Source organism: Aotus nancymaae, unplaced genomic scaffold (assembly GCF_030222135.1).
Source record: "Aotus nancymaae isolate 86718 unplaced genomic scaffold, 86718_ANA_hifiasm-v0.15.2.pri h1tg000011l, whole genome shotgun sequence".
In the NCBI taxonomy this organism is placed as follows: domain Eukaryota; kingdom Metazoa; phylum Chordata; class Mammalia; order Primates; family Aotidae; genus Aotus; species Aotus nancymaae.
Window position 1 is genome coordinate 57,248,438 of NW_026988422.1, and position 27,164 is coordinate 57,275,601.

Genomic DNA, 27,164 nt, shown 5'->3' on the forward strand with positions numbered 1-27,164 from the left:
TCCATAATACAATGGTGCGACAAGTATAAGGTAACTCCTATAGACACTCCTGTTCAAAAATGGGGAAAACGTGGCACACAGCTGTCACTAGCCTGTAGCAACCCTGAAACACACCTGAGAACAGAACTTGCTGCCAATTCCTTCATTAGTGTTCAATTTACTCTCTGTGAGTTGTTCTCTGTGGGTTTTGGTTGTACCTCCTGAGTTGAAACCTCTATTTTCCTTATGAAAATGAATTAGCCATTAAATTTAACCTGCTTCCTAGATGGAAAAGGGGAGTCCAAACTTCTCTTTCAATTTTGTATTCTGCCTTTTAAGTTCCAGCTTATGGTGGAACTGGAATTGTTTTTCAGCCAGAACAATTTTCTTAAAAAGTTTGTGGGATTTTCTAAAAACCTCAGTGGGTTTCACTCCACTAGACAAAATACACCTCTAGAAATCTGTTTAAGAACTTTTCAGCCAGGCACGGTGGCTCACGCCTGTAATCCCAGTACTTTCTTAGGCTGAGGTAGGCTGATCACCAGTTGTTTCTCTTTGGGAGTTTGAGACCAGCCTGACCAACACGGAGAAACCTGATCTCTACTAAAAATACAAAATTCGCCAGATGTGGTGGCACAGGCCTGTAATCCGAGCTACTCAGGAGGCTGAGGCAGGAGAATCGCTTGAAGCCGGGTGGCGGAGTTTGCAGTGAGCAGAGATCTACTGTTTCCAGACCCTATTCTCCTGCCTCAGTGTTAAGGACATCTGATCCTTCTAGTTAGGTGAGTAACATTATAAGATATTTCAAGTTTGTCTAGGGCAAAATATCCCTTTCTGGACCAGATAACCAAAGCCAAAAACTCTGGGTCAAGCAAGAGGGACAAAGGATGCCTATGGAGGTAGTGAGCCCAGGACAGGGACAGAAGACTGGGTTGCTACACCAACTCAGCCCAACCCTTCCCCAGTAGGTATGGAACATCTATGGACCCCAGGAGGGGTGAGGGTGGGGAACTAACCTATCAATCTGCTTTTTCCACAAGGAATTCTCAGCAAAGGCTTGGAAGCATAATGCTAAGCTGTGGCCACTGCAAATAACCTGAGGAAATGTTGGATCTGCCATTCTGGTCCTCATTCTATCACTGATCAGAGTGATCTGTCAGTGGTAAACTATGCCAACATTGCTAACACTTTAGTGCACACCAACAGAATCCAAGCCTTCGCTTACTGAGCAAAGATCTGGCACAGAATTCAGTGCTGTCTGTAAGGTTTGAATGAAGCAACCAAAGTTTGAATGAGGCAACTAAGGCCAGTTATTGAAATAAAGAAATTTAATCTGCTCCTGGGCGAGGTTCTGCGGTCCGACACGAGGGGCCAGAGAAGTCACGCAGACTTCCCGGAGTGTGGGGTTTTTATGGCATAGGGGGTTGAGCAACAGCAAGGTACTCTGATTGGCCCTAAGAGGACCGGAAGGGAACAGGGCAGGCTGTCGTTGGCTATTGGGTAGCTGGGCGAGTCCTCCGGTGCAAGAGCTGGCTGGGATTGCATTAGCCGGGGCATGGTTGACTCGGAGAGTTCCTGGGCAGAGCACACAGCAGCGGGAAGGTGGGGAAAAGGAACGGGGTGGGGGGCATCAGGGAACCTTTTGCGTGAGTCTACTGGCCTGACACTGTCTTAACTTCTTCTTGCTACAGAAGTAGTGGTTGTAACATTTTAGTGGGCTAGTACGTCACAGTAGCTGGTTTTGCTACAGAAGTCAATTAAGTTAAAATGGGGCACTTATGGAAGGGAGCCAGAGGTGCCCTGTTTTAACTGACTTCTGTAGCTAAATATTACAACCACTACATGGAGCATACTGTGATGCTCCATGCTCCTTTGATTACATAGATGAAGTGTCCCAAAGGCAACAACAAAAAAGAAAGACTGGTGTTGTTTTAGCCCGTTCTCACACTGCTAATAAAGACATACCCAAGACTGAGTAAAGGAAAGAGGTTTAATTCACTTTCATAAAGGAAAGAGGTTTAATTCACTCACAGTTCAGCATGGCTGGGGAAGCCTCTGGAAACTTACAATCATGGCGAAAGGGGAAGCAAACATGTTTTTCTTCACATGGTGTAGGGGACTGATCAGAGTGGTGGGAAAAACTACAGGGAAAGGACACAAACTTTCTGAAAGGTCAGAAGGTTCTGCAGAGCCCCCGGGGAGAAAAGCTGAAGGCAGCTGTTTTATAACCCTGAGGCAGAGGGCAAGGAGTAGGTACAAGGGAGTGTGGAGGAATTTATTTTAAACAGGCTTGTTTACTTATGTGGACCAGGAATTGACCTTTGATCATCCATGCATGATGTTCCCTGAAAGCGGAACAATAAATGTTAATTACCTACAGGTTGTGATGTCTCCAGGTTTTCAACATTGTGCCTGCACTGAATAAACGCAAGCGCTCCAGTTTCTTGGGGCTTTCTGGCCACTAGAGACAGGCAGTCACCTAGCTGCTCTTATACTGCATACACGTGTCTAAGTACACATTTCATCCATTGGCCAGGGTCTGTGGGACAGACCTGGCAACATGGCATCAGCAAGAAGTGCCAAGCAAAAGTGGGGAAAGCCCCTGATGAAACCATCAGATCTTGTGACAATTCACTCACTGTCATGAGAACAGCATGAGGGTAACCACCCCCATGAATCAATTATTCCCACTGGGTCCTTCTCATGACACATGGGGATTATGGGAACAACTCAAGATGAGATTTGAGTGGGGACACAGCCAAACTATATCATTCTGCCCCAGCCCCTCCCAAATCTCATGTCCTCACATTTCAAAACACAAGCATGCCCTTTCCAGAGTTCCCCAAAGTCTTACCTCATCCTAGCATTAACTCAAAAGTCCAAGCCCAAAGTTTCATCTGAGACAAGTCCCTTCTGCATATGAGCCTGCAAAATCAAAAACAAGTTAGTTACTTCCTTGATACAATGGGGGTATAGGCATTGAGCAAATACACTTGCTCCAAATGAGAGAAATTGGCCAAAATAAAGGAGCCACAGGTCCCATGCAAGTCTGAAATCCAGTAGGGCAATCATTAAACCTTAAAACTCCCAAATGATCTTTGAATCCATGTCTCACATCCAAGTCACGCTGATGCAAGAGGTGGGCTCCTACGACCTTGGGCAGCTCTGCCCCTGTGGCTTTGCAGGGTATAGACACCCTCCTGGCTGCTTTCATGGGCTGGCATTGAGTGCCTGAGGCTTTTCCAGGCACACAGTGCATCCTGTTGGTGGATCTACCATTCTGGGGTCTGGAGAACAGTGGCCCTCTTCTCACAGCTGCACTAGGCAGTGCTCCAGCAGGGACTCTGTGGAGTGGCTCCAACCCCCATTTCCCTTCTGCACTGCCCTAGCAGAGGTTCTTCACAAGGATCCCACTCTTGCAGTTGACTTCTGCTTGGACATCCAGGCATTTCCATACATTCTCTGAAATTTAGGCAGAAGTTCCCAAACCTCAATTCTTGTCTTCTGCACATCCACAGGTCCAACACCACAGGGAACCCAGCAAGGCTTGAGGCTTGCACTCTCTGAAAAAATGGCTTGGGCCAGGCCCTGTGGCTCATGTCTGTAATCCCAGAAATTTAAGAGGCTGAGGCAGGCAGATCATGAGGTCAATAGCTCAAGACCAGCCTGGTCAACATAGTGAAACCCCATTTCTACTAAAAACACAAAAATTAGGCAAGCATTCTGGCACACACCTATAGTCCAAGCTACTCAGGAGCTGAGGCAGCAGAATTGTTTGAATCCGGGAGGTGGAGGTTGTGGTGAGCTGAGATTGGTGCCACTGCACTACAGCTTGAGCAACAAAGCAAGATATCACCTAAAAAACAAAATAAAGAAATGGCCTGAACTGTACCTTGGCCCCTTTTAGCCACGGCTGATGTGGCTGGGACACAGGGTACAAAGTCACAAGGCTGCACACAGCAGGGGGGGCCCTGGACCTAGTTCAAGAAATCATTTTTCCCTTTTAGGCCACCAGGCCTCTGATGGAAGGTGCTGCCATGAAGGTCTGTGATATGCCCTGGAGACATTTTATCCATTGTCTTGATGATTATCATTAGGCTCCTTGTTATTTATGCAAATTTCTGCAGCTGGCTTGAATTTCTCCCCAGAAAATGGGGTTTTCTTCACTCTCTTTTTCTTTTTTTTTTTTTGGAGATGGAGTTTAGCTCTTGTCACCCTGACTTCAGTGTAGTGACCTATCTCGGCTCACTGCAACCTCTGTCTCCCAGGTTTAAGCAATTCTCCTGCCTCATCCTCCCGAGTAGCTGGGATTACAGGCGTGCACAACCACACACAGCTAATTTTTGTATTATTAGTAGAGATGGGGTTTCACCGTGTTGGCCAGGCTGCTCTCAAACTCCTGAGCTCAGGTGATCCACCGCATTGGCCTCCCAAAGTGCTGGGATTACATGCATGAGCCACTGCACCCAGCAGGGTTTTCTTTTCTATAGCATTGTCAGCCTGTACATTTCCCAAATTTTTATGCTCTGCTTCCTCTTGAACTCTTTGCCTCTTAGATATTTCTTCTGCCAGATACACTAAATCATCTCTCTCAAGTTCAAAGTTTCACGAATCTCTGGGGCAGGGGCAAAATGCCACCAATCTCTTTGCACAGCAAGAGTAACTTTTACTCCAGTTCCCAAGAAGTTCCCCATCTCCATCTGAAACCACCTCAGCCTGGACTTCATTATTCATATCACTATCAGCATTTTGGTCAAAGCCATTTAATGAGTCTCTAGGAACTTTCAAACTTTCCCACATCTTTCTGTCTTCTGAGCCCTCCAAGTCTCTGGGAAGTTCTAAACAATCCCACATTTTCCTGCCTTCTTCTGAACCCTCCAAATGGTGCCAACAGAGGTTCCAGACTTTGGAACTGTTACCCAGTTCCAAAGTCACTCCCACATTTTTGGGTACCTTTACACCAGTGCAACACTCTCTGCAGTACCAATTTATTGTATTAGTCCATTCTCACGCTGCTAGTAAAGACATACCTGAACGGGGTTAATTTACAAAGGAAAGAGTTATAATTGACTCACAGTTCAGCTTGGCTAAGGAAGCCTCAGGAAACTTACAATCATGGCAAGGGGAAGCAAACATGTTCTTCCTCACATGGCAGCAACAAAAAGTGCTGAGCAAAAGGGAAAAAGTCCCTTATAAAATCATCAGATCTCATGAGAACTCACTTATTATCATGAGAACAACATGAGGCTAACCACTCCCATGATTCAATTTCCTTGCACCAAGTTCCTCTTGGACATATGGGATTATGGAAACTAAATTCAAGATAAGATTTGGGTGGGACATAGCCAAACCATATCAGGTGTAATGCCAGCCCTCTGTGTACAGGTTTTGTGAACAATATTGATTGTATGGGGGAGAGTGAGCTTATGTCACTATTCCATCAATGAGAATTGCCTGGTGAATATCAATCCTCCATAGCCATGACTGGGTCACTGAATAAAACAATGCAGTGTGCATCTGAAAACTGCTTCTTCCTCTGTGGGTGATCTGGGAGTGAGCCAAATATGGGATGGACAATGTCATACCTGGAAAGCTGGCAGATCATGGAATCCTGGACATTGGACATGCTTGGGGGTGCTCCTGCATATCACCCCTGGGAACAAGACACTTTATTAGCCCACCAACCTAAAAGTATGCACCATGCTTATTAGGAACCTGCCAGGTAGTGGCTGACTCTGAGTTTTGATCCTCTATGAGATTTCTGGTACCAGGCATAGGAGTCAGTGCTCATGAAAAAAATGATACTGTTGCTTCCAGTGCCGCTGCCTTGGCAGCCCAGAGACACCCTTCAAATCCTTAGGAAGTTTGTTTTAAAAGACAAGGAGGAGTGTGTGCCACTGCCAACACCTCCTGTTATACCTGGATAATATCTCAGGCATGGATGAGACACAGGTAGAGGAGATCTGAAAGCAAGCCTGCTGACCGCAGTCAGCGTGGCTACCTAAAGAATTTTTCTGGCCAGGCTTGGTGGCTCACACCTGTAATCCCAGCATTTTGGGAGGCTGTGGCAAGCAGATCATCTGAGGTTAGCAGTTAGAGACCATCCTGACCAATATGGTGAAACCCATCTCTACTAAAAATATAAAAATTAGCTGGGCATAGTGGTGGGTGCTGGTAATCCCAGCTCCTCAGTAGGCTGAGGCAGGAGAACTGCTTGAACCCAGGAGGCGGAGGTTGTACTGAGCAGAGATCACACCGTTGCATTCCAGCCTGGGCGACAGAGTGAGACTCCATCTCAAAAAAAAAAAAAAAAAAAAAAAATCTTTCTTGGACCTCTTTAGCAACTTCTTACCTGGATCACTAGGACTTGGGGGAAGGCGACAGCTCCAAGCAAGCCTGATCATCCTGCTTATCATAGTAGTCTCCTGGACCTAGTGAAATGTATTCTGATGGCTTAATAATATTACACTGAGGTTGTGTCAGTCAAGGTGTCACTTCTTTTTTTTTTTTTTTGAGACAGAGTCTCGCTCTGTCACCCAGGCTGGAGTATAGTGGCACGATCTGGGCTCACTGCAACCGCCACCTCCTGGGTTCAGGTGGTACTCCTCCCTCAGCCTCCTAAATAGCTGGGATTACAGGCGTGCGCCACCACATTCAACTCATTTTTGTATTTTTAGTAGAGACGGGGTTGGCCAGGATGGTCTCAAACACTTGACCCCAAGTGATCCACCCACCTCAGGCTCCCAAAGCCCTGGAATTACAGGTGTAAGCCACCATGCCTGGCCGAAGTGCCACATTAATATGATCAGACAAACCTCTGCCTCCAGATCCTGGGAGTCTGGAGGGCCTATGAAATGTACTAGGTTTGCTAAGGGAGATACCTGGGTTGGGGACAGACTGTAGGGCAGTTCTCTGGTTGGCCTTGAACTGACTCAGCTCTCCCCTCTTTCTCATTAGTAGTTCTCAAGAATAACCATAGAATGTGATGGAAATGTAACATCCCGAGATAGGGATGGATGGCTGGAATGGCCCTGGCTCAATCCCAGTCCCTCCCTACAAACAGGATGTCTTTCAGTGCTTTAGCCCAGCAGTCACATGACCCACCCCAGCTTACAAAACTCAGGGCAGCTGCAGTGCAAGTGGGCACATGCACATGAGACTCCATCACCCCACAGCATTCCTGAGCCCCGGAGGACTGGTTTGCAATGATTCTTAGGCTTCTGTCATCCTTTGCTGCCTATATGTAAGTAATAAATCCAGTTAATGTACATTGTATTAAATATATGAATCTGTTTTGTCTCACTGGACTCAAACAAGTTGGTAACCAGCACACAGTGAACTTGCTTCATATAGTCTAATACCTTTTTGTTCAGTTTATACATGTTTATTGAGCTGGGTGTCACTATATGCTCTTCTCCCTTCTCTACCCTGCTATGTTCCCAGCTAGGCTGAGCTGTATGGTTGGGTTTGGCCAAAAAGAAGCATTAGCAAGATACTGAAAAACAGGAGCGTCAAGGAATTTATAGTCTCCTCCTTCCTGCCACAAACCATACCCTCTAGAAAAGCTACAACTCCTACCAGACTGCCCCCTTCCCTTGAACCTTCAGATTCAGAGTTCTACACCAAATCTTGTTTCATTGTTTCTGTTTTTAAACCTTGTCCATGCCTTTGTAGATAGTACCTTTATAAAACTCTGCTGAATTACACAGGCTGAGAGTGCCACTTACTTACTGTTAGAACTCTGTATGCATACAATCCAAAAGGGAATCTAACACTGATTAGATTAGTGAGTTGAGAAACAAAACAAAAATTTCACTGGGTACTAACCCTATAGGTGTGCCAGTGTAGTGTTTTTACATGTTAGCCCATTTAATGGTCACAATAAGCCTGTTCAGATAAGAAAACTGAATTTAGGATGCTCACGTTGGCCTACGCCTGTAATCCCAACACTTTGGGAGGCTGAGATGGGAGGATTACCTGAGGTCAAGGGTTCAAGGCCAGGCTGGCCAACATGGTGAAACCTCATCTCTACTAAAAATACAGAAATTAGCCAGGCATGGTGGTGGGTGCCTGTAATTCTAGCTACTTGGGAGGCTGAGTTAGGAGAATGACTTGAGCCCGGGAGGCAGAGGTTGCAGTGAGCCAAGATTGCACCACTGCATTCCAGCCTGGGCGACTGAGCAGGACTCTGTCAAAACAAACAAACAAAAACAAAAACTAAATTTAGAGGGTTATGTTTCTTGCTAAAGATCATCAGGTTTTAGTATTAAGGATCAGGGTCAGACCGGAACTCTGCCAGGTCTGCCTCCCCAAAATCAGCTTTGCTTCAGGTACCATTAGCTCTAGGAAAAAAGGCTTGGTAAGGGATGGAAGGGTAAGGGGTGAATTATGACCATGTTTCTCCACGCATCACCTGAATACAATCACCTGGGATGCTTTTTCAAAATCTAAATTTTTGAACTGTATCTCTCTCAATCCTTTACCTCTCAGTGGTTTTCGTACCTCTATTTCGACACTCACTACGTTGGATTGCAGGGATAGTCATTCACTTTTTTCTTTTTTTGAGACGGAGTTTTGCCCTTGTTGCCAAGGCTGCAGTGCAATGGTGCAATCTCGGCTCACTGCAGCCTCTGCCTCCCGGATTCAAGCAATTCTCCTGCCTCAGCCTCCCTAGTAGCTGGGATTATAGGCATGCACCACCACACCTGGCTAATTTTGTATTTTTAGTAGAGATGGGGTTTCGCTGTGTTGGTCAGGCTGGTCTCAAATTTCTGACTTCAGGTGTGATCCACCCACCTCGTTCTCTTAAAGGGCTGGAATTACAGGCGTGAGGCACCGGGCCCTGCCAGATTAGTCATTAACTCTTATTTCAGCAGTTATTCTATTGGGACACTGGTGTGTTTGCACAAATTCTAGGCGCCCCACGCAGCGGCTTGGAGCCTGTCCTCAATCCCAACCAATGGGAGTACAGTTAAAGGCTCTGCCCTCGACTGCTTTCCTGTGTTGGGCAAAGCCGTCAGGCCCGCCCATTGACTCGGCGGAGCTGGGTCGACCCTATTCTACCCAGGTCGGGATGGCAGCGACGCTGATCCTGGAGCCCGCCGGCCGCAGCTGCTGGGACGAGCCGGTGCGCATCGCCGTGCGGGGCCTGGCCCCAGAGCAGCCGGTCACGCTGCGCGCGTCCCTGCGCGACGAGAATGGCGCGCTCTTCCGGGCCCACGCGCGCTACCGCGCCGACGCCCGCGGGGAGCTGGACCTGGAGCACGCGCCCGCGTTGGGCGGCAGCTTCGCGGGGTGCGAGCCCATGGGGCTGCTCTGGGCGTTGAAGCCCGAGAAAGCTTTGGGGCAGCTGGTGAAGCGCGACGTGCGGACGCCGGTCCCCGTGGAGCTGGAGGTGCTGGACGGCCACGACCCCGAGCCTGGGCGGCTGCTGTGCCAGGCGCGGCACGAGCGCGACTTCCTCCAGCCGGGCGTGCGGCGCGAGCTGGTGCGTGCGGGCCGGGTACGCGCCGCGCTCTTCCTGCCGCCAGGTGAGTAGCTTCTGGTCAGAACTTGGTCGAGCTCTGCGACCTCTGCCGGCCCCTTGCATGTCCTGGGAATCACGTGACGTGGAACGTCCCTGAACTTGCTACTTCTCTCCAGAGTCTGTCATGGATTCTGAGTCTCTAGGTGCCCTGTGCTGCCCAGGCTGGAGTGCCATGGCTGGATAGCTCACCCTGCAGCCTCTTGGTCTCCAGTGTTCTTCTCGCCTCAGCCTCCTGAGTAGCTGCTCCAGTCTTTCCAAATTTCACATCCCTCCCAATTGAGACACTATCAATTTTTACCTGTGCTGAATAGTGCATTCAACTTATTATCTATTTATTGAGAGCCACTATCTGCCAGCCATGTGGTTGTGTTTGAATATGATTTGGGCAAAACCTGAAGCTGATGTGCAAGAATGGTTTTTGCCTCCTGTCACATCAAACTTCCAAAGAAGCTAAAATCCACAAAAGTGGCAATGCCCTAGAATCATTTAAAAACACATACAGAACTGCCTGACAGTCCCTTCCCTTCTATCATAAACATGCTGTCCCTGGTTCTCAACCTGAAGTGATTTTTCGCCTTCCCTGGGGGACGATGTTTGGCAATATTTGGAGACATTTTGGGTTGTCATACCTGAAGGGAGAAGTGCTGTTGGCATCTAGCAGGCAGAGGCCAGAGGTGCTGCTAAACGTTCCACAACGCGTAGGAAAACTGCCAGAACAAAGAATGATCTTGCTCCAAATGTCTACACTGCTAAGGTTGAGGAACCCTAGTCTAAGTAAACACAGGATGCTTTCTAGGTAAAGGTGGGCTAGAAAGAAGACCCCAGATTAATCCCGTCCAACTAAATTGCTGACTTAAACCTCTACCATAGAAAATGCTGAACTGGGCACTGTGGCTCAGGCCTGTAATCCCAGCACTTTGGGAGGCTGAGGTGGGCGGATTACTTGAGCCCAGGAGTTCAAGACCAGCCTGGACAACATAGTGAAACTCTGTCTCTACAAAAAAAAAAAAAAGTCAGGCAGGCATGGTGGTGCACACCTGTAGTCCCAGCTGCTTGGGAGGCTGAGGTGGGAGGATTGCTTGATATCAGGAGGTGGAGACTGCAGTGAGCCGAGATCACACCATTGCATTCCAGCCTGGGCAACAGAGTGAAACCCTGTGTAAAATAAATAAATAATAAAATAAAAAATAAAAATAAAAATAAATTCTAGAGTTGCAACAGCACACAGAATCCCTTAAACTGAATTCTGTGATTATTCTCCAAAACAAGAGACCATGCTTTAGTTTTACAGGTCTTCAGCAATCTTAGCCTTAACTCATGGCTGCCCACTACACTGTAAATTCCTGGGGGTAGAATTGGGTCTTACAGATTTCTAAATATCTATATTCCTAGAGGCTTTCCCAAGGACATAGTAGGAGCTCAATAAATAATACTAACTGGGCCAGGCGCAGTGGCTCAGGCATGTAAACCTAGCACTGTGGAAAGTTGAGGCGGGTGGATCACTTGAGGCCAGTAATTCAAGACCAGCTAGGCCAACATGGCAAAACTCCACCTCTACTAAAAATATAGTACAAAAAAATTAGCCAGGCATAGTGACTCACACATGTAGTCACAGCTACTAGGGAGACTGAGGTGGAAGAATCGCTTGAACCTGGGAGGCAAGGTTGCAGTGAGCCAAGATCGTGCCACTATACTCCAGCCTGGGTGACAGAGCAAGACCCTGTCTCAAAAAAAAAAAAAAAAATCATACTAAGAATCGACTAAAAACTTTCATTAAAAACAAACAAGGCTGGGCATGGTGGCTTACACCTGTAATCCCAGCACTTTGGGAGGCCCTGGTGGGCAGATCACCTGAGGTCAGGAGTTCAAGACCAGCCTGGCCAACATGGCGAAACCCCATCTCTACTAAAAATGCAAAACAATTAGCCGGGCATGCTGATACATGCCTGTAATTCTACCTACTTGGGAGGCTGAGACAGAAGAATGGCTTGCACCCAGGAGGCAGAGGTTGCAGTGAGCCGAGATTGCGCCACTGCACTTCAGCCTAGGCAATAGAGTAAGACTCTGTCCAAAAATAAAAAATAAAAAAAACTATTTAATTAGCTTTTAGTGTACAAGTGGCTTGGGGTTACACGGACGAACTGTATAGTAATGAATTCTGAGATTTTAGTGCACTTCTCACCTGAGTAGTGTACATTGTACCCAATATGTAGTTTTTTATCCCTCTATATTATTATTAAGAAAATAAGACATTTTGTTCTTTTTCTGCCAATCTCTCTACCCCCAATCTCCTTGGCTTCTAAAACTTGTTTACTTAGTGTGTTTTGAGAATCTAAAGCTCCTTGTGATTTGTGATGTTCTCTAGGCAAGGGGCCCTTTCCCGGGATCATTGATCTATTTGGGAGTAGTGGTGGCCTTTGTGAATACAGAGCCAGCCTCCTGGCCGGACACGGTTTTGCTGTGCTTGCTCTGGCTTATTTCAGATTTGAAGACCTCCCCAAATATCTGAATGATATACACCTGGAGTACTTTGAAGAAGCTGTGGACTTTATGCTGCAGCATCCAAAGGTGGGTTCTGGTGATCACCTGAGTGTAGAAGAGAGCAGGTAGAGCTGATGGACAGCTGAACACTGGGAACTAGAAACATGCCAGGAGATACCAAGTCTCCTTCAAAAGTTACTAGGTTAGAAGCTGGGCATGGTGATGTGCATCTGTAGTCCCAGCTACCTGGGAGGCTGAGGGTGGAGGGTTGTTTGACCTCAGGCATTTAAGACTGCCTGGGCAACACTTAGTGAGACCCCCATCTCAAAAAACGTTATTATACTAGGATTGTTAATTCTATTTTCTCCCATCTCTCTCTCTAATGCCTTAAGACTTGACTATTGGCCGGGCAAGGTGGCTCATGCCTGTAATCCCAGCACTTTGGGAGGCCGAGGTGGGTGGATAACAAGGTCAAGAGATCGAGACCATCCTGGCCAACATGGTGAAACACCGTCTCTACTAAAAATACAAAAATTAGCCGGGCATGGTGGCACGTGCCTGTGGTCCCAGCTTCGCGGGAGGCTAAGGCAGAAGAATCACTTGAACCCAGGAGGCAGAGGTTGCAGTGAGCTGAGATTGCGCCACTGCACTCCAGCCTGGCAATAGAGCAAGACTCTGTCTCAAAAAAAAATTGGTTTGGATCTACAAACAAACAAACGAAACAAACAAACAAACAAAGACTTGACTATTTAGTTTCTTTGTAATTGTGTACCAAAATTCAAAGAGCACGGGACTAAAAAGAGTTCTGGCTCTGCGTCTACTACAAAGTGGCCTTATGATTCTGAAGAAGGAAGTTACTCTCTGTGGAGTTCAATTTTCCTTCTTAAAAAGATTAATGTAAATGTATATAGAGAAAATGTCTATAAATTGTTGGCCAGGCATGGTGGCTCATGCCTGTAATCCCAGTACTTTGGGAGGCCAAGGCGGGTAGATCACAAGGTCAGGAGATGGAGACCATCCTGGCCAACACGGTGAAACCCTGTCTACTAAAATACAAAAAACTAGCCGGGCATGGTAGTGTCCACCTGTAGTCCCAGGTACTCAGGAGGCTGAGGCAGGGGAATCACTTGAACCCAGGAGGCAGAGGTTGCAGTGAGCCAAGATCGTGCCACTGCACTCCAGCCTGGGTGAGACAGTGAGACAGCGCGATTCCGCCTCAAAAAAGAAAAAAGAAGACAACTAGAGACACTTGAATAAGAATGGTGTATTTGATGATATGAAGTAATCATTATTAATTTTGTTGGGTATGATAATATGTTTTGTAAAGAAAGTCCTTATCTGATAAAAGAAAAAATTAATTAATTAAAATATTTGGCCAGTTGCAGTGGCTCACATCTGTAGTCCCAGCACTTTGGGAGGCCGAGGCGGGCAGATCACCTGAAGTCTGGAGTTTGAGACCAGCCTGGTCAACATGGTGAAACCCCGTCTCTACTAATACAAAAATTAGCAGGGCATGGTAGTGCACGCCTGTAATCCCAGCTACTTGGGAGGCTGAGACAGGAGAATTGCTTGAACCCGGCAGGTGGAGGTTGCAGTGAGCTGAGATTGCACCATTGCACTCCAGCCTAGGCAACGAATAAAACCCCATCTCAAAAAAAACTCACCACCACCACCAACAACAAAAACACTTCGGTATAACTAAAAATGGATGATAGATACTCTGTTATCATCCAGGTTTAAAGAGACCCAGACATGCCAATGTTAAGATATAAGATATTCTTCAGGGTTTCCTCACAACCCCCAGTGTTCTTGGGATCTGGCAGACCAGAATTGTCTGCCAAACAGCTCTGATCCTGCTTCCAGGCCCTAAGCCTCTTTTCTGAGTTCGTCAGTGTATATATACCTAGGCCTTAAACATGCAGGCTGGGGTGTCCACACACACGTGTGAGAGGCCCCTTAAGGTCCATGAAGAAGCCAGGGATGGAAGAGAAGTGTGGTGCAGGATCCAGGGACTGGCTCTCCCCTATGTCACGTTCCAGTACAGAACTCCAGTGGATTCCAAGATTTTAAATTTGAGCCTGACCTTAGGAATTGTTATGGTGGTATATTTATCAAGGCAGGAAAAAAGAATATACCTTATTTAATACTTTGTTCATTTGATTTATAATTTTGAAATGTTTAGGTATAGGCTGTCTGGACCCCTGTGTATACTCCTGACTCGTCCTCAGAAATACTAGGGGATGGCCTATTACTAGGAAATCAACTGATTTGCTTATTAGAAGACATATTTGAACTTTGAAGATCATTGGATAAGGAAGGAAAGCAAACGATAGTTAAGAAAGCTACCGGCCATGCGCGGTGGCTCACACCTATAATCCCAGCACTTTGGGAGGTCTCAAGGCGGGCGGATCACTTAAGGTCAGGAGTTTGAGACCAGCCTGGCCAACATGGTGAAACTCCATCCCCACTAAAAATACAAAAATTAGACAGGCGTGGTGCCGCACGCCTGTAATCCCAGCTACTCAGGAGGCTGAGGCATGAGAATCACCTAAGCCTGGGAGGCGGAGGTTGTAGTGAGCCAAGATTGCGCCACTGCACTCCAGCCTGGGTGACAGAGTGAGATTCCATCTCAAAAAAAAAAAAAAAAAAGCTACTTAGAGAATGTAAAATCACTGTCTGTGACCTCCATTTATGAATTATAAGCTTGTTTTCTTTCTCTTTTTCCTCAACAGGTGAAAGCTCCTAGTATTGGGCTTCTTGGATTTTCCAAAGGAGGTGACCTGTGTCTCTCAATGGCTTCTTTCTTGAAGGACATCACAGCCACTGTAGTTATTAATGCCTGTGTAGCCAACACAATAGCTCCTCTGCATTACAAGGATATGATTATTCCTAAACTTGTCAGTGATACAGGAAAAATAAAAATCACTAAGTCAGGATTTTTCAATTTCATGGACACTTGGAGCAATCCATTGGAGGAACGCAATCACCAAAGTCTTATTCCATTGGAAAAGGCCCAGGGGCCTTTCTTGTTTATTGTTGGCATGGATGATCAAAGCTGGAAGAGTGAATTCTACGCTCAGATAGCCTCTGAAAGGTTACAAGCCCATGGGAAAGAAAGACCCCAGATAATCTGTTACCCAGGCACTGGTCATTATATTAACCCACCTTATTTTCCTCCTTTTAGAGTCTCTGTGCATGCAGTTTTGGGTGAAGCAGTAGTCTATGGAGGTGAGCCAAAGGCTCACTCAAAGGCACAGGTAGATGCCTGGCAGCAAATTCAAACTTTCTTCCATAAACATCTCAATGGTAAAAAATCTGTCAAGCACAGCAAAATGTAACATTGTAGCCAAAGACCAGATACCCTTAATAAAAATCCTATTCATATATCTCATGTTGAGTTTTCTTTTCTTTTTTTTTTTTTTTGGTAAGATAGAGTCTCACTCTATCACATAGGCCGGATGTGCAGTGGCGTGATCTCGGCTCACCATAACCTCTGCCTCCCAGGTTCAAGCTATTCTCCCACCTCAGCCTCCTGAGTAGCAGGGAATACAAGCACATGCCATGACACCCAGCTAATTTTTGTATTTTTTAGTAGAGATGAGGTTTTGCCATGTTGGCCAGGCTGGTCTTGAACTCCTGGCCTCAAGTGATCTGCCTACCTGAGCCTCCCAAAGTGCTGGGATTACAGGTGTGAGCCACCGTACCTAGCCTGTGTTGGGTTTTCCAGAGCATGTAGGAACCTTTTTTGGGACAAAGCGAGCTCAGCTTCCTTATCAGGTCCTCCCTGATTCTCAACCTTTGCAACTTGCCTTCCTTCACTGCTGGGTCCACATAGGCTTAACTTTGATCTTATTTGTAGGACTGGTCTTCACCTTAACCGAGAGAAATATAAGAAGTGCTTTCCCAACTCTCAGTGGCTGGCCTAGCTTTGGCCTTGTGTCCCCCTTTTTGAGGACAGACATTTGGTATTGCTCTGGAGTCTCATATCCCCTTTGGCCCTAACTGACCATGTCTGAGTTTTGGAAACCTGACCACCCGAGTGCCTTAAGGAATGGACTCTGTCTCATTATTACCCATACACATTGCTGAATGTTTACTCAAGACTTGTCCCTGGGCTGGGCATGGTGGCTCATGCCAATAATCCCAGCACTTTGGGAGGTTGAGACATGTGAATCACCTGAGGTCAGGAGTTCAAGACCAGCCTGGCCAACATGATGAAAGCTCGTGTCTACTAAAAATACAAAAAATTAGGCAGGCGTGGTTGTAGGCGCCTGTAATCCCAGCCTCTTGGGAGGATGAGACAGGAGAATTGCTTCAACTCAGGAGGCAGAGGTTGCAGTGAGCCAAGATCATGCCACTGCACTCCAGCCTGAGCAACAAGAGCAAATCTCTGTATCAAAAGAAAAAAAGACTTGTCTCTGAACCCCAATCTGAAGACCTGGAGCACTGCACCTCTGGATATACTTCCTTTACATTTGCCAGGGGATTTTCAGTCATTATATGGTCACTGTCTGCCTGGAAGAATGAATGTCTTGATGCCAAGATTTTCAGGACAATTCCTTGCAGGCCACAGCCTTCATCTTTGGATGTCATGTGATGCCTACCAAATCAGACTTCCTCCCACAACCATCTAGTTCGATTACTCTCCTCCTGAGAAGGACAGGGACCTGTCTGCCTCAACCCAATGCAATGTACTGGGCACTATCTAGAGTTGTAACAGACCAGAGCAAAGAGTAGAGACCAGTACAGAACTCTAACAGATTCTAAGATTTTAAATTTGAGCCTGACCTTACGAGTTGTTATGGTGCTATATTTATCAAGGCAGAAGAAAATAATATACCTTATTTAACACTTTGTTCATTTGATTTATAATTTTGAAATGTTTAGGTATAGGGTGTCTGGGCCCCTGTGTATACTCCTGATCCATCCTCATAAATATTAGGGGATGGCCCATTACTAGGAAATCAGTTGATTTGCTTATTAGAAGACATATTCGAACTTTGCAGATTGTTGGATAAGGAAGGAAAGCAAATGATAGTTAAGAAAGCTACCGGCCATATGCGGTGGTTAAGACGTGGTTAAGAAAGCTACCAGCCGTGTGCGGTGGTTAAGACTCACTCCTTGAGCAAAAGAAAGTTTTTCAGCCAGGCACAGTGTCTCACACCTGTAATCCAGCACTTTGGGAGGCCAACGCAGGCAATCACCTGAGGTTGGGAGTTCGAGACTAGCCTGACCAACATGGCGATACCCCATCTCTACTAAAAATACAAAATTAGCCGGGCAAGGTGGCCCATGCCTATAATCCCAGCTACTTGGGAGGCTGAGACAGGAGAATCGCTTGAACCCGGGAGGTGGAGGTTACAGTGAGCTGAGATCGCACCATTGCCCTCCAGCCTGGGCAACAAGAGTGAAACTCTGTCTCAAAAAAAAAGAAAATAAAAAAGGAAGTTTTTCAGTAATTTCATGGCACATCCCATGATTTTCTGGGTATGTACAAAATCCTTTGCCAATTTGAGTCTATCCAAGTAAGTGCCCATTAGATCTTAACAATGAAATGTTCCTTAGAGGTAACTTAATTATGATCAGCTGTTAAACGCTGTTTTGAGTATAGTCATTTACCATATAGTAGAATTTTTCTTTGATTTCCTTTCCTTTTTTCTTTTTTTGAGATGGTCTCACTCTGTCTTCCAGGCTGGAGTGTAGTGGCGTGATCATGGCTCACTGCAGCCTCGATCTCCTGGGCTCAAGTGATTCCCTCACCTCATCTTCCCGAGTAACTGGGACTATAGGCATGTACCACCACACCCCGCTACCTTTTTATTTTTTGTAGAGATGAGGTCTCACTATGTTGCCCAGGCTGGTCTCAAACTCCTGGGCTCAAGCGAACAGCCCACCTTGGCCTCCCAAAGTGCTGGGATTACGGGTATGAGCCACTGCACCTGGCCTGTGTAGTATAATTTTCTATGATGTGAATTCTGGAAGCCTCTGCTTCAACTCACTCCCAAGTGGACCTGCTACTATAGAGATGTTTTTGGGGTGGGAGATCACAGGAGGAAGATATAAGGAATGTAGCAGGCCAGAAAGGTAGTCCCAGAAGCCGTGTAGGAGGATCATGACTCTACATCTATATGAATTAAAACACTAGGACAGCACAGCCCTAGACCTCAATTTCTTCCTTACAGATAAAGCAACCTAAAAATGGCATACACTAACTAAAAGTATTTGCTTTTCCCCAGGAGGTGACTGTATGTGGCCACCTGTCTCTGGGATCTTTATTTCAAAAAGAATCTCAGGTCGTTACCAAGCATCCAAAATGGAGTAAAACAATATGAAGTAGAAGGGAGAAAGAGAAAAGTTATCCATAAAATTAAGCCAGAAATGAGGCTAATATAATAGTGCTTATTTTGGAATCCTATATACTTACCTAGATTGACCACTCATTCAGTCATGTATTTAATAGTGGTTTATGCAAAACAGGAAACCTAATTACTTACACAAAATATACAACTTTCATAAAATAAAAGCAACACTTAGAAATCGGTTTCTCCCAAAGATAGTCGTACTAAGAAACACTAAGTGATGTAAAGGTTAGTGCTATAGTTTAGATGTTGTCCTCTCCAAATCCCATTTGAAATTTGATCCCCAGGTGGGCATGGTGGCTCATGCCTGTAATCCTAAGACTTTGAGAGGCCCAGGTAGGAGGATTGTTTGAGGCCAGGATTTCAAGACCAGCTTGAGCAAACTAGCAAGACTCTGTTTCTACTAAAAATGTTTTTAAAATTAACCAGGCATGGTAGTGAGCACCTGTAGTCCAAGCTACTTGGGAGGCTGAGGCAGGAGGATTGGTTGAGCCCAGGAATTCTAGCCATGATGATGCCACAGCATTCCAGCCTAGGTGACAGAGCTCCCCCAAGAGCCGGTTGTGAAAAAGAGTCTGGCACTTCCTTCCCATGTTTCCTGCTTCTCTCTGGCCATGTGATCTGCACATGCTAGGTCTCTGTCCCTTCTGCAGTGAGTGGAAGCAGTCTCAGGCCCTCCCCACAAGCAGATGCTGGCACTCTGCTTCTTGTAGAGCCTGCAGAACCATAAGCCAAAGAAACCTCTTTTTGGCCAGGGGTGGTGGCTCATGCCTGTAATCCCAACATTTTAGGAGGCTGAGGCAGAAGGATTGCTTGGGACCAGGAGTTTAAGAGCAGCCTAGACTACATAGTGAAAGCCCATTTTTACAAAAAAAATTTTTTTTAAATAAATATAGCTGGGTGCAGTGGTATCCACTTGGTACCCACTTGTAGTCCCATCTACTCAGGATGCTGAGGTAGGAGAATAACTCTACTGTAGGCCAAGGCTACAGTGAACCATGATCACACCACTGCACTCCATCCAGCCTGGGTGACAGAGCAAGACTGCTCCCCCTACCCCCAACAAAAAAAACCCTCTTTTCTTTATAGCTCTTCTTTGTAGCAACGCAAATGCACTGAGACAGGTAATATCATCAAGGATGCTTCTACAGTAGACATAAATCCAGGCTCACACAGTTAGTAAGCAGTGCAGCCTGGGATTTCTGTCTAGATGCCTCATATATGAAGTGGGTATAATAATAGTAACTACTTCATGAGGTTGTTGTGATTAAACTAGATAATCTGTGTAAAGTACTTAACATATTTTAACTTTCAAATACAGGTATACTCTGTTTTACTGGGCTTTGCTTTATTAAATTATCCACAAATTGAAGGTCTGTGACAACCCTGTGTCAAGAGTGTCTATCAGCACCCTTTTCAACAGCATGTGCTCACTTTGTGTCTCTGTGTCACATTTGGTAATTTTCACAATACTTCAGTCTTTTTCAAAATAAGAAAAAGAAAAAAATATATATAATCGTTGTTAACATGCAGTATTGAATTGTTTAAAGGGCTATCAAGAATGGAGTCTCACTCTCCATTGCCTAGGCTGGAGTGTAGTGGCTCAATCTTGGCTCGTTGCAACCTCCGCCTCCTAGGTTCAAGTGATTCTCCTGCCTCAGCCTCCCAAGTAGCTGGAATTATAGGTTTGTGCTACCACATCTGGCTAATTTTTGTATTTTTAGTAGAGACAGGGTTTCTCCATGTTGGTCAGGCTGGTCTCGAACTCCCAACCTCAGTTGATTCACCTGCCTCGGCCTCCCAAAGTGCTGGAATTACAGGCATGAGCCACCATGCCCGGTCACAAATGCAAGTTTTTTCTAACCACTGATCATTTAAAAAACATCTGTACAAACCTGTTACATATTTCAGGATATTGAAAACACAAAGACTTCTTGATTCTTTCAAATTATCATGAGTAAGCTATTTCATATTCATTTAAAGTGGCCTTAGAACCCTGGGACGATAAAAGCTTGTGGAAGGCATTGTATTTTTTCACATGTTAGCATACATACTCACAAAATCTAATATTTATGGGCAGTATAGTGATTTGGAGGCATATGTCAAAACTACTTGAGTTGTTTTTCTAATGCTGGGAGGTCACTGATACAGTGGTGCCATCTCAGCTCACTGCAACCTCCACCTCCCAGGTTCAAACAATTCTCCTGCCTCAGCTTCTCAAGTAGCTGGGATTACAGGTGCCTACCACCATACCTGGCTAATTTTTGTACTTTTAGTAGAGAATGGGTTTTACCATGTTGGCCGGGCTGATCTCAAACTCCTGACCTCAGGTGATCCACCTGCCTTGTCCTCCCAAAGTGCTGGGATTACAAGCATGAGCCACTGTGCCTGGCAAAGACTTGGCCTTCTGAAGGTTCATTGAAAAAATCAACTTTCAAAAGGCAAATTGGAGAAAAGGCATACAAATTTATTTAACGTGTATTATGGGAGCCTTCAAAATGAAGATCCAGCCAGGTGTGGTGACTCATGCTTGTAATCCCAGCTCTTTGGACTCAGCACTTTCAGAGGCTGAGGCTAGAGAACTGCTTGAGGCCAGGAGTTCTAGACCACCCTAGGCAACATACCCTGTCTCTATCGATGAAAAAATTAGCCAGGCACGGTGACACATTTCTGTAGTCCCAACTACTGGGAGAGTGCTGAGGTGGGAAGATAGCTTGACCCCAGGAGATGGAGGCTACAGTGAGCCGTGATTGCACCACTGCACTCAGCCTTGGCAACAGAACAAGACACTGTATTAAAAAAAAAAAAAAAAAAGAGGCTGGACACATTAGCTCATGCCTATAATCCCAGCACTTTAGGAGGCTGAGGCAGGCTGATCACTTGAGGTCAGTAGTTTGAGTTCAGCCTGGCCAACTTGGCTAAACCCTGTCTTTACTAAAAATACAAAAATTAGCTGGGCATGGTTGCACATGCATATCATCCCAGTTACTCAGGAGGCTAAGGCAGGAGAATCACTTAAACTCAGGAGGTGGAGGTTGCAGTGAGCTGAGATCGCGCCACTGCACTCCAGCCTGGGTGATAGAATAAGACTCCATCTCAAAAAAAAAAAAAAAAAAGAAGACGATGCAAAGACACAGGGGAAACTGTCCATTTTTACACTTAGGTTCAACAAAGTATGGGCAGCCATGTAGAAATATGATTCGACAGCCGGGCATGGTGGTTCACGCCTGTAATCCCAGTGTAACCGGGTTTTGGGGTGCCAGGGAGGCACAGCTCCCACGAGAGAATATTGTAGGTTCTTGGTCTCTCGCCCTCTCAAGAATGAGAGAGGGGACCACAGCAGGTGCATGATACACTTGTAAAGTAAATTCCAGATCCAAAAAGTGTTGCAGAAAAGCTATTTATTTAGGTAGAGAAAGAAAAAAAAAAGAGAAGAAGAGAGAAAACTTCCATGAGAGTGTAGAAGGGGATCCCAGAGGGGAAATCCAGAGAAGGAAAGCTCCTCTCACACTGAGTGAGAGAATCCAGAAAGATGGAATCCAGAAGAAGAAAGACAGCTTCCACACTGGGTGGAAGGGAATTGAGAGACAGAGATGGAGTTTAGGAGGGGAAGACAGGCTTCCACAAGACAGTATTCGTGGAAGGGGATCCAAACATGGAGTCCAAAGGGGTGTGGAAGAAGGGGACTTTTAACCTGGGAGGAACTCCCACCTTCTCCAAGACCTCTGGCTAATGAAAGGAGTTCCTCAGAACTTCTGCTGGAGTGATTGACTTTTAGATTCTTCCCGTGCTCTCAAAAATTAAAACAGAGACTGTAAAATCTCCCAGATGGAGAGAGATGGGAGGGGGGCATGGCGCTGGGAAGTTCTTATCCTTAAACCTATGCCCTCCTGTGGACCCAGAAAGAGAACACATTCCCTCACCAGTACTTTGGGAGGCCGAGGCAGGTAGATCATCTGAGGTCAGGAATTCGAGACTAGCCTGACCAACGTGGAGAAACCCCATCTCTAATAAAAATACAAAATTTGCCGGGAGTGGTGGCACATGCCTGTTATCTCACTACTTGGGAGGCTGAGGCTGGAGAATCACTTGAACCTGGGAGGCAGAGGTTGTGGTAAGCCAAGACTGTGACATTGCACTCCAGCCTGGCAACAAGAACGAAACTCTGTCTCAGAAAAGAAAAGAAAAGACTGGACAAAAAGAGTGGAGTCCTAATTAGAGAAAGGGAGTCAGGTTGGTGGGATCAGTGGAAAGCAAAACGAAGAAGCAGATAAGCTACAAGTCTGCCTTTCTTCATGGTCCAGGACACGGCCCTCCTGCAAAACAACTCATAATCTTCCTCCACCCAACTATCACCAGACCCCTGTAAGTTAGCTCACAGCAACCTTGGTGTTATCACTACTGCACAATCCCTCTTCAACAGGCAGTATAAACACTATTCTATAAAATCCCCAGCAAGCCTTTGTTTCTTTGCAGTCAACTTCTCTTCTGCTGGCCTGCCTGTTACAACGTTCTTGCAACATATTTTCCTCCTTTCTCTAATAAATATTTTCCTAGTTTCTCTAATAAATCTTAAATATTTTCCTACTTTCTCTAATCTCCCTTTCTTTACCTACAACTGTCTTGGTAAATTCTTTTACCCCCACACCACAGGCTGGATAGTGTTCATTCCCCCATTGAGTGGGGAAACCCAGCAAGGCCTGTCTGTCTAGATTCTTCTTGGCTTTTCTGAGCTTGCATTCCTTCTTTCTGGGTGTGGGGCAGTCCCTCTTCAGAATGGGAATCACAACTTACAGTCAGATAAGGTAGATCAGATAATTCGTTTATGGCCAATTTTTACACAGAAAGGCAGAGGGAAAATTTCAGTAATATTTTGAGGTTTTATCGCTGGCTTTAGGGAAAAGGAGTTCTGGTTTCTACGATCTGCCTAGAAGAAAAGGGATTCTAGTTTTTATGGCTAGCCTCAGGGAAGAATAGGACTCAGAGACAGGGGGGCAGGAGAAGGTCAAAGAAAAACATTTGATTCTGAGGCCTTCATTTTGGGGTGCTGTTCTCTGAGCCCCAACAATATTTACGCCTAAAGGACCAAAGACAGGACTTTAATAAGTCCTTACTTTTCAGAGAAAAGTACCTTACAGATACTTACTTTTCAAAGAAAACCAGGTTGTTGGATGGCTGTAAACAAGAAACTCTTGGTCCAATGGCCATATGTTTTCAGTGGCAAATATATTCTATCCAGAAATATGACACATGGCAATTATTTATAGGTAAGTGGGATAAGATTTGAAAATGGGATTGTTTCTCCCCAACTTTAGGACTTATATACACAATCCTCTTCTTTGACAAGCAGTTTAATAAAATGTGTTCACCTGGGTTAATTAACCTCATTTTACACATGCATTTTAATTAAGATAGAATTCTTTTTTTAAAATTTGTTTCTTTTCAACAATATGTTTCTCCATGAAGGCCTATAAGATAGAATTCTATAGTAGAAAAAAAATTTTTTTTTTTAATTTTTAGAGACAAGGTCTTGCTCTGTCACCCAGACTGGGGAGCAGTGGTGCAATCCATAGCTCACTGTAACCTCTAACTCCTGGGCTCAAGTGATCCTCCCACCTCAGTTGAGTCCTGAGTAGCTAGGATGACAGACGTGAGCCACCATGGCCAGCTATTTGAAAAAAATTTTTGTAGTAGGTGAAGATAGCGGCAGCCAGGGCTGGGGTCCTGGGAGTCCAGTGGCTGCAAAGGGCATCCCAGAATGTGATGCCATTGGGTGCAAAGACAGCCTCACCACATTACCAAGGACATGCTCCCAGGGCCTTAAACTACGAAGAAGAACGGGTCGCTGCCACTAAGTATAATATGCATGTGGAAGACTATGAGCCTTGACAGCATGGGGTATGAGGACTACTTGAAACTCCCTGACCACTCACAGCAGGAGAGGGATCCATGGTGTAACTGAGACCACCTGGACCTGAGGTTGAACTGGGGATACACTGGTACCTAGAAATGTATATCAGGAACCATGTGGATATGTCCCCCACACCTATTTCTTGGAATATCATGTGTATACAGCTCTTCAGCTCCGTGGCTTTCATGATGTTCATGTTCTGGGTAGGGGTGATTTGCCCTGTCTACCAGCCTGTGGGGCCAGATCAGTATCCCTGCAATAATCTATACCTGGAACGGGGTGGTGATCCCTCCAAAGAACCTGAGCCACTATGAGATCTGAGGAGACTTTGTGGGCTTTTGTGCCCTCTAACTAGGACTCCCTCATTCCTAGAAATTTAACCTTAATGAAATCCCTAATAAAACTCAGTGCTGTGGTGGTTAAAAAAAAAAAAAAAAAGAAAAAGAAAAAAAATCTGTAGAGATGGTGGGGGGGAGGGTCTCGTTATGTTGACCAGGGTGGTCTTGAACTCCTGGCCTAAAGTGATCCTTCTGCCTCTGTCTCCCAAAATGCTGGGATTACAGGCATGAGCTGCCATGCCTAGCCAGAAAACAAATGTTAAATTACATATATCAATACATTCCTCACTGTGAAAGATTAAAGTAATACAGATAAAATAAAAGGTCCTCTTAAATCATTACCCAATCCCAGTCTCTCCCAAGGGTAGTTACTATGAAGTGTTTCCTTCCAGAACCATTCCAGTACCATTCTATATACATATACAAAATACAATATTCATAAAAATGTACGTATGAATGTAAAACTATGGTTTTATTTTGTGGGTTCAAGGCCTTCTTTCTATCTTAAAAAAACAGAAATGTAATATACTTGTAAGCTTTTTTTCTGCATGAAAAATATATACATTGTTAATACTTGTGCCAGGCCCCACAGGACAATAGAGCTTATTTCCTCAGGGTATACATTTGAAGTTCAGCTTTCTCCTTTTTTTTTTTTTTTTGGTCTGAGATGGGGTCTCACTCTGTCCTCCAAGCTGGAGCACAGTGGCACAATCTCGGCTCACTGCAGCCTCTGCCTCCCGGGTTGAAGCAATTCTTCCACCTCAGCCTCCCGAGTAGCTGAGATTACAGGTGCCTGCCACCACACCCGGCTAAGTTTTGTATTTTTTTTTTTTTTTTTTTGAGACGGAGTTTCGCTCTTGTTACCCAGGCTGGAGTGCAATGGCGCGATCTCGGCTCACCGCAACCTCCGCCTCCTGGGTTCAGGCAATTCTCCTGCCTCAGCCTCCGGAGTAGCTGGGATTACAGGCACGCGCCACTATGCCCAGCTATTTTTTTTTTTTTTTTTTTTGTATTTTTTTAGTAGAGACGGGGTTTCATCATGTTGACCAGGATGGTCTCAATCTCTTGACCTTGTGATCCACCCGCCTCGGCCTCCCAAAGTGCTGGAATTACAGGCGTGAGCCACCGCGCCTGGCTCTGTAGTTCTGGTTTCTGAATGAAAAAGCAAAATTTATGCTCCCTTTTGCGCTTATCCCCTATGTCCCCCCGGGCTGGTTTTGGGTCTTTGCTGGCATTAAAGTCAGAGAAGTGTGTCTCCACCAGTTTCTATTATCAATCTGTACCTTTATAGTTCACTTCAGTATCCCATCGGAAACGTTTAAACTTTAACCTTGACAGTCTTTCTTAATCCAAGACAAAGATTAAAGGGAGAAAAGGAATTTGTTAGGAGCCTAGCACACTTGGCGGCCTTCCATCAGGCTTAGGGAATACTGACCCCTGGTGGCCAGAGAGGGAATTCAGAGGAGGCCACGGGCTGGCACTTTCTGTTAAAAATCCTTAACTTACTCACCACACGTCCAGGGTAAACTCGCGAGGGGATCCTGCCTCTTCCAGGCGGTTCCACATGGGGCCTCAAGGAGCTCAAAGGACCCCGGGCCCTCCGAAGTCGCCTCTTCTTGCAACCCGTTGCTAGGTGGCGCCGCAGGGACAAGACCAGGTCCCATCTCGTGGTCCTGTAGGGTTTTGCCCCACGAGGCCACGCTCTGCCAGACCGGGCCTTCCTCCCTCCACCTCAGCGCAAACCCTAGGCCGCCAGCGCCAGGCCGCCAGACGTTGCGAGGCTTAAAGCCGCAACGGTACCGGCACCGTGTGGCTGACTGCCCCGGCCGCGCTCCAAGCCTCTTGGGTCCCCCTCCAGGCTTGGAGGACAAATATCCGCATCGCTCCTTTTCTCCCAAAAGGCCGCGACCTTAACCGTCACGCCCAAGACTAGGCTGGACGAGGAGCGCCTGGATATGAAAGCGGAAGGCTTGGCCCGGGGGAGCGGGTGACCCTGCGGTGTCGGCCGTCAGTCACCGAGGCCACCTCTTCCACTCCCTCGCCCACCACAAGGCGTACAGCGGTGAGGGGGCTCGACCTGGTCAGGGACCCGGCTCTAGGCGGCGACTTCACGGGCGTGGACCTCAGGCCGGTCGCTTCGAAGGATCCATGCCTCAGTCGGATGCCGAGGGCCACCTTGAAAAACCCCCTCAAAGTGGAGGCGACCGTCCACCTAACGCCGCCGCAGCAGAGGGCGCCGCTGGTTCCGTCGCTGGCCTCCGCCCAGGTGCAGCGCTGATTCCTCACCCCCAGCTGCACCGCGCGCGCCTGCAAACCGGCCGCCTGCGGGGTAGGGGTGCGGGGGGGTCTTCCTGCTGCCCGCAGGTGCGGGCCCTTTTCCGCAGAGCGCCTGGCAGCAGAGTGAGGGAATCGACTGGCTGGTTTAGGAAAACTGGCTTGCTAGCTCGTTTGTCATCTGAAAACAAAGCGAGCTCCTTTGTTTTGTCTCCTAGACATCAAGTGGAACATTCATTCCCCTAAATGGTGGCTAGGATCTAAATTTCATCCCATGCACCTTTATTCCGCCAGCT

General features: G+C 46.2%; 1 protein-coding gene, 1 long non-coding RNA gene and 1 pseudogene across 5 annotated transcripts; 2 read left to right on the forward strand and 1 right to left on the reverse strand.

The window, feature by feature from the left end:
* Positions 1-1,951: 1,951 nt before the first annotated feature.
* Positions 1,952-26,865, reverse strand: LOC135274256 (uncharacterized). 4 transcript variants are annotated; one of them, XR_010342078.1, is made up of 4 exons: positions 26,105-26,865; positions 3,714-3,835; positions 2,834-2,904; positions 1,952-2,324 (listed from the first exon to the last, which is right to left on the reverse strand). It is a non-coding gene; the product is annotated as an uncharacterized LOC135274256 (long non-coding RNA). The 4 variants fall into 4 exon arrangements; XR_010342079.1 differs by lacking the exon at positions 26,105-26,865 and adding an exon at positions 5,565-5,629; XR_010342080.1 differs by lacking the exon at positions 3,714-3,835 and having other exon boundaries at positions 26,105-26,863.
* On the forward strand, positions 7,120-15,372 carry ACOT6 (acyl-CoA thioesterase 6). The gene is made up of 4 exons (XM_012438280.3): positions 7,120-7,222; positions 8,896-9,509; positions 11,871-12,073; positions 14,719-15,372. The coding sequence occupies exons 1-4, from the start codon at positions 7,185-7,187 to the stop codon at positions 15,322-15,324; spliced, it is 1,461 nt and encodes a 486-aa protein (XP_012293703.1). The 5' UTR covers positions 7,120-7,184; the 3' UTR covers positions 15,325-15,372.
* LOC105707168 (NADH dehydrogenase [ubiquinone] 1 beta subcomplex subunit 8, mitochondrial-like) lies at positions 22,001-24,577 on the forward strand (annotated as a pseudogene).
* Positions 26,866-27,164: the final 299 nt, after the last annotated feature.